This window comes from Dendronephthya gigantea, unplaced genomic scaffold (assembly GCF_004324835.1).
Source record: "Dendronephthya gigantea isolate DGI-Jeju-01 unplaced genomic scaffold, DenGig_1.0 000303F, whole genome shotgun sequence".
In the NCBI taxonomy this organism is placed as follows: domain Eukaryota; kingdom Metazoa; phylum Cnidaria; class Anthozoa; order Malacalcyonacea; family Nephtheidae; genus Dendronephthya; species Dendronephthya gigantea.
The window spans coordinates 129,161-135,964 of record NW_021163313.1 but is presented as its reverse complement, the minus strand read 5'-3'; the positions used below and the strand labels follow the sequence as shown (position 1 = coordinate 135,964).

Sequence of the window (6,804 nt, the reverse complement as noted above, 5' to 3'; positions counted from 1 at the left end):
TAAACATGCAAAGACAACATAAAAAACGCTTTAAAGAACGCCTATCGTGGAAGTTGAAAATAACTTATTTAAGTCGCGATATTTAGTCATGTTATTCGCTTCGTCAAAAAATGCACCTTTATTTTAAACGGCTCGATCTCGACTAATATTGTACAGAATTGTTCAAGACATATATCAAAATTAAGTTAGACATCACAGCGTTCAAAAAACTTTATTTGAATAAGATATCTGTATTAGTTTTTCAATCACGATAAATCTAAGAAGGGGAAATTTTTTTTGCGCCACCCGGTAGTGTTCGTAATATTTGGTACGTTCTTCTTCCTTTTGACTTGTTTGGGTTTCTTAAAGGTGGCCGGGTTACATGCAATCAGTAATGTAAACTAACGCTTTGTTTACATTTGAATTGCTATATCTCTGTCTAGTAATCACGGAAAATTTATTATCATATTTTCTAAATCTATAAGGCATTTTGTTTATGTCCAAAGAAATCAAAAACATGAGAACCTGTACTAGTTTAAAAATGCATCCCACGGAATGCATGCAAGAAAGGAAAAGTAATTAAGCATTGCCAGGTTATATTTCTATTTTTGCGACTATTTTAACACACATATAACTAAACACAATTAAGAGTTGCGTAACAATCCACCTCAGCAAGAATAAGCAGTCCCCAGCTTGGAGTAAGAGGTGAAGAAACTAAGCTAAGTGTTATATGGCAAGCCAAACTGGACAAAAGCAGGTCGAGATGTGTACGCGATAAACGAGAATTGCATGCAATATATGAGAAATGTATACTATAGTCGAGAAAAGTGTAAGCGACTGTCGAGAATTGTTATTGTAAGTCGAGAAACGTATACGATTGTCGAGAGTTTTGCTGCTGTGTGCGATAGTTGAGAAAATGCAAACGATACTCGAGATTTTCGCCTGTGCCTTTGGTCAGCGGTACGTGGTCGGAATATGATATGACAAATTGACAAATATTGCATGACTCCGAATAGGACAGGGCTTGTTGTTTTGGTGACATTTTCCCGCTATTTTTGGAACCCACGCATGCGTTTTACCTATGGCTTAATTTGGCTTTACGTTCGCCATTTTGACCGCACTCCGCAGTATTCTTTAGACTCAAAAATTTTCAAAAAATAGCTGATTAAGTATTCATATTATTCAAATATGGCAGACGGGAACCGGGACGGGAACCGGGACGGTAATCGTGAACAGTCAAACGATATCATAAGGCAATTGTTTTCACGAATCGGGGAACTGTCTGATGCGATTTCAGGACGACCAAATCAAGTCGACACCGAGTCGGAGGTGAGACGCACTTTTACAGGCAATAATGCAAGCATCGGACCATCATCTACTTCAAGACCTTCCACCTCAAGATCAAGTGAACCAACATCGAATAGATATAGACCTTACTCAGTAAGACACCATTTTCCAGGTCAACGACCTTCGCGCTCGACTCGCAAGGAGGGAAAACAAAAAGCAAACGTTAGCGAAAACAAGCCATTTTTGCGAGATTTGGTTTTACTAAGTGGCCCTGACGACCAAGTCGTACCTCGGCAAGGAACACGTCTCGCTCTGAATGAAAGAGGTCACGTTATTTCAGGGTGCAGATTTACAAAAAGTCAGTCAATGATGGAAGTCGAAAGAGCGATAATTGAGGCTTTTGATGGTAAAATTCCACCCGGTGTGGATATTGAATTATTAGTTTCTGTTCATTCACGTCTGGTGGTTCCATCATTGGCACCTGGACAGCATGGTATAGATGGTGCCATGCTACAGCGGCTGTATAGAAATAAGCCTGTTTATATCCGCCCAAATCAACAACTCTTTGACTTGGCCTCATATGGAAATGTAGCACAGGTATTTTATATTGTTAATTTAAAATACATACATACATGCAGAAATCCCTCTGCGCAGTTAAAGAGTTAGGCAAGTTTTACAGTATGTTAACAAAATTTTGCTCAAGAAGCCATCATGTACTTTACATTACCTAAGTGCTTACTACTCACTAGGCTAATTGCAATCTAATGACTTAAATTCCTGTGATAATGAGCATTTATCCTGTTTTCATTAGTTTGTAGTAAACTTTTGATGAGATTGTCCACATACTTTTATCATCCTTAGCAAACCAATATGTTGTCAAGTCCTCTGTCAACCTGTGCTCAAGAAGAAGAATTAGATCTAAATGAGTGTTTTCTGGATTGCCAAACTGATGAAAGCAATGTTACCACCCATCCCCATTCATTTAATTTCAATTCCAACATACCTGCTTCCCACACCCAGTCCCAACATGCCAATTTTGACATCCAACCTACTACAATGAATGCAGCCACCCACCCCCCTTTAACAAATGTCAATTCCAATCACCCTCCAACCGATGCTGATACCCAGCCTTCCCTGACAAATGTTAATAGCCAGCCTACACTGCCTTGTCTTAACACCCAACCCGAGCAGGCCAATGTCAACACCCAACCTATACAGACCCAACAGACCCAAGCAATCCAACCTAATCAAATAAATGTCAACTCTAACCACCCTCCTATTAATGTCAACACCCAACCACCTCCACCCAATGTTGTTGATGAAGAAATTGGTGAACATGAAGATCAGACTCATAGTCCACAGCAGGAAATTATTGATGTTGAAACAGGGCAGGTTTTTTCTGATATGGATGAAGGTAGGAATTTGATGTACTAAAAATATTATGTTCTAATTAACCTGTAACAAATAAACTAATTTCTTCACTTTGTCTTTTTAGCCGATTTGCATTTAATATCAATGTACACTCCAATGCTTCCCAAAACAGTCACCGTCCACCGATCCACCATCCGTAAAGATTTAACTGAAATATTTACCGACCCAAGCATTTTGAACAGTTATCTTGATGTGGTTGTGATCGATGCACGTGGTGAACCAGAGAAAGGAAAAGGGAAGGGTGTTATATTGGATGTTTTGACACATTTTTGGGACAATTGTTTTATGTCTTTAGCTGTGGGAAGGAAGGAGAAAACACCATTCATAAGGCACGATATGCAGAAACGTGAATGGCAAGCTATTGCTCGTATTCTTGTCTATGGTTACAAGAATTATGGTTATTTCCCACTTCAACTTTCTTCTCTGTTCATGGCATCATGCTTGTTTGGGGAGGAATGCATCACAACGGAATTTCTACTTGCCACATTCAAAGAATATATCCCAGCTGAAGACCAGGATGTTCTGGATCAGTGTCTTGGTGATAGCTTTGACAAAGATGCTGAAGATGTCAGTGACTTTTTGTCTTCTTTGAAGTGCTTTAGAGTAGCATCGCAGGAAAATATTAAAGAAATAATCAACGAATTGGCACATCAGGAGCTGATACAGAAACCAAGATATATTGTGAACTGTTGGGCTCCTATATTACATATGTTACAAGAGCATAAAGCATTCCAAACCTTTGAGGATCTCAAAGAGTTGTATAAAAGCAAGACCCCTACTGCAAAGAAAATTATAAAGCTATTTCGAGCAGAGCCTTCCAATGATGCTGAACGAGAGAGTCTTGCCCACCTGAAGCGATTTGTGAAGTCCCTGGAAGGCCAAGCATTGGCAAAGTTCTTGCATTTTTGCACAGGAAGTGATATCATCACCTGCGATTCAATCACAGTTATATTCAGTACCCTCACTGGTGTGGAAAGACGGCCCATTGCTCGTACATGTGCCCCCTTAATTGAGCTACCCTCAACTTATGAATCGTATTTGGCTCTTGCTGAAGAGTTCCTAAACATTATGAGGGGGTATCAGTCATGGTCATTTGACATTGTGTAGAGTACAAACTGGTTTAAACGATGTATAGTAGTCTAAGTTTTTGTTTGGTTTAGGTTCCACAGAGCAACTTCCATGTATTTAATGAAAGAAGCATGATTGAGATGGTAATTAGAACAGAATGGGAATTATTCATGAAGTACAATAGTTAAAGGTTTCATACTTGCATCCTCTCAAATTTCAGTTTTAATGAAATTTTTAATATGCAGTTTATTAAACAAGGTAACAAACATGGCTTTTGCTGATTGCACTTCAAGTTTTTTTATCATGTGTTTTCCATGTTTTTTCCAAAGTTTTCAATGGATATTTTATCATACTAAATATTCGAAGCACATTGAAAGGGTGATTTATGTCTGTGGCCTTTATAGTATGTTTAATAAAGAAATTTTTTATAATTCATAAGTATAAACACTGATACTGTTCCAGCACAACTATCACTTTAACATTGTTAAGCAGAAAATTTGTACTGCAGGTTCTTTGTTGTTTTAATGAAATAAATTACATAGTTTATGGGATTGATGTAATTTCAATGTTTGTTTTTACTGGTACTATAGTTAATTAAACAATTCAAATGTCTATTGTTTCCTCAGAAATAAAATCACCAACTATGTCCACTGTATTTAAAAAATGTCCTATACCATTATTCCCATCATCCTGGGAAGGATTTACCGTTTGTTGCAGGTAATGGAGTTGTGCTTCAGTAAGTTCAATATCTGAATTAGGAATAACAATGTTATTGTTTGTTTGAATTGCTTGTCCTGAGGTACTGTAGTCAATTCCATAGGATTCCCAGTTAATTACTGTCGAATCATCTGGGACTGTTATCATATTAGTATGCCATAATGCTAATGGTGACTGATGATTGGCAGTTCTCATTCCATGATGATTCCACTGCCTTCGGAATTCAGCTAAGGATACATTGATGCGAGGTAAAAAAACATACTGGAGAGCGAAAAGGTGTACTTCATTAAGGGAATCAAGTTGTTCACTTCTCTCTAGAAATTTGAACAAATCCTTGTATAGCGCTGTCATAACTCTGTTGACTTCTGCCCATATCGCTCAATACGCTGATTGTGCACACTTCTACCAGCGATAAAACTGCCTCTATCGGTGCCTCTGTTATAAACCATGTATCTTGCCACATCAACATTCTCGACGCCATGGTCACCTCGAACTCTAGATGGTAGGCCAAACTCTCCCACACCGTTTTCAAACAAGCGAAGAACAGTGTCTGCTCTATTGTTTGTGCAACATTTTAGGTAAATAACTGTTCTGCTAAAACCATCAATGCAACCATGAATTACAAATCTCCATGATATCAATTTATGGTTAGAGTCAATATGCCACAAATGGTTTGCCCCACGAACGTTGTAGACACGTCGACAAATTGCATACCTTTTTCGTATACTCCTACCAATTGGATCGACTCTTTGGATACTAGCTCTAACTCTATGTCTTTGGACATTTATGTCTTCCTTTTAAACTACCTTCTGACGTAACACTCACCACTATATGGTGTCAATTGGAGAATTTCTCTTATTTGATTATCCAGATCATAATCTGAAATTTCTGAGAAACTTGGTTCAATTCCGAATTCTATCCTTCGTCTTTGAAGGGTTCGCTCAGACACACCCAAAAGTTCTGCAATGTTACACCACTTCATCCCTGTTTCTCTCAACTGTTCGATTTGTACCTTGGTGATGTTATATGCAGGTCTTCCTCCCGTACTAGGCAAAAGCGAAATAACATTTCTTACTTCCTCGATGGGATAATTGTCGACAATCTCAGCTAACTTTTCGAGTTCTCTTTCCATTGCAGCAATCAAATTACCAAGCAAAATTCTTAACGACGAATTTGGCGCTGTATTTTCATCTACAGCTGTCTTCATAGCAACTACGATAAGAATATAGTCTTCCATTTTGTTCTTGCAATGTTCTGATCCTATTGGATCCCGATTACATTGAGATCTCTGACATTGAAGAAACAAACTATCAAGAGCACTGACAAAATTTTGCAGCTCATCCACGTTGGCAGCCATGACGCTTCTAAATGCACTAAATTCCATCGGTTCCGACCACGTACCGCTGACCAAAGGCACAGGCGAAAATCTCGAGTATCGTTTCATTCGTTTGCATTTTCTCAACTATCGCACACAGCAGCAAAACTCTCGACAATCGTATACGTTTCTCGACTTACAATAACAATTCTCGACAGTCGCTTACACTTTTCTCGACTATAGTATACATTTCTCATATATTGCATGCAATTCTCGTTTATCGCGTACACATCTCGACCTGCTTTTGTCCAGTTTGGCTTGCCATAGTGTTACATAAAATATCTGTAGTGCATGTCTCTAAATATTAACTTATGTACTTATTTTCATAGCTCGGCGTGGCTATCACGGGCATATTACCAAATGCCTAATAACTGAGACCATACATATAATACGTGTTGTTAATCTACGACAACACTACATAATTGATTACACAAGATACAATTGATCTAAAGATAATTTACTTATGCCTATATGTACCTCAGGGGTAATCTATAATATGCATTCAACACGCGAGAATATAGCGATTTAAACTAAAATTGGTGCGAAAATAAGGCGTGAAATTTCTTGTTTTCCCGCTAAGTATGTAGCTATGGGTCTAAGCGAAATTATGAATTTGTAGATCGATGCAATCAGAAAAGGTACCTAAAATTATTAACGTCGTGCATGCATAGCAAATTATATAATAACGGTACGAAGTCAAGCAATTTTATTCGTCGAGAGCTATGTTCTAAAAGGGACAGACTCACGGAATGATGTCACAGATAATTTGACCGAATTTGATCAGTTACCTCCAGTATTATTTTGGCAGCCAATCACATTTTAGCACTTTTCTTAAGCTACCCAATAGCATTTCTCCAATCCCATAGATCATGTACGCATGATATATGCAAAATTTTTACTTTTAGAATTTTGCAAGTGTTGGGGAAATATAATTTATATTTTAATTT

General features: G+C 37.9%; 1 protein-coding gene and 1 pseudogene across 1 annotated transcript; one reads left to right on the top strand and one right to left on the bottom strand.

Moving 5' to 3' along the window:
- The first annotated feature begins 2,628 nt into the window (after positions 1–2,628).
- On the top strand, positions 2,629–4,140 carry LOC114541686. Its single transcript, XM_028561485.1, has one exon. The coding sequence runs from the start codon at positions 2,782–2,784 to the stop codon at positions 3,802–3,804; it is 1,023 nt and encodes a 340-aa protein (XP_028417286.1). The 5' UTR covers positions 2,629–2,781; the 3' UTR covers positions 3,805–4,140.
- A 65-nt stretch (positions 4,141–4,205) lies between these two features.
- LOC114541687 lies at positions 4,206–5,236 on the bottom strand (annotated as a pseudogene).
- Between the last annotated feature and the right edge of the window lie 1,568 nt (positions 5,237–6,804).

Bases quoted from the DNA above. Each gene is read 5' to 3' on its own strand.
- LOC114541686 (XM_028561485.1), top strand. From the start codon at position 2,782: ATGTACACTCCAATGCTTCCCAAAACAGTCACCGTCCACCGATCCACC.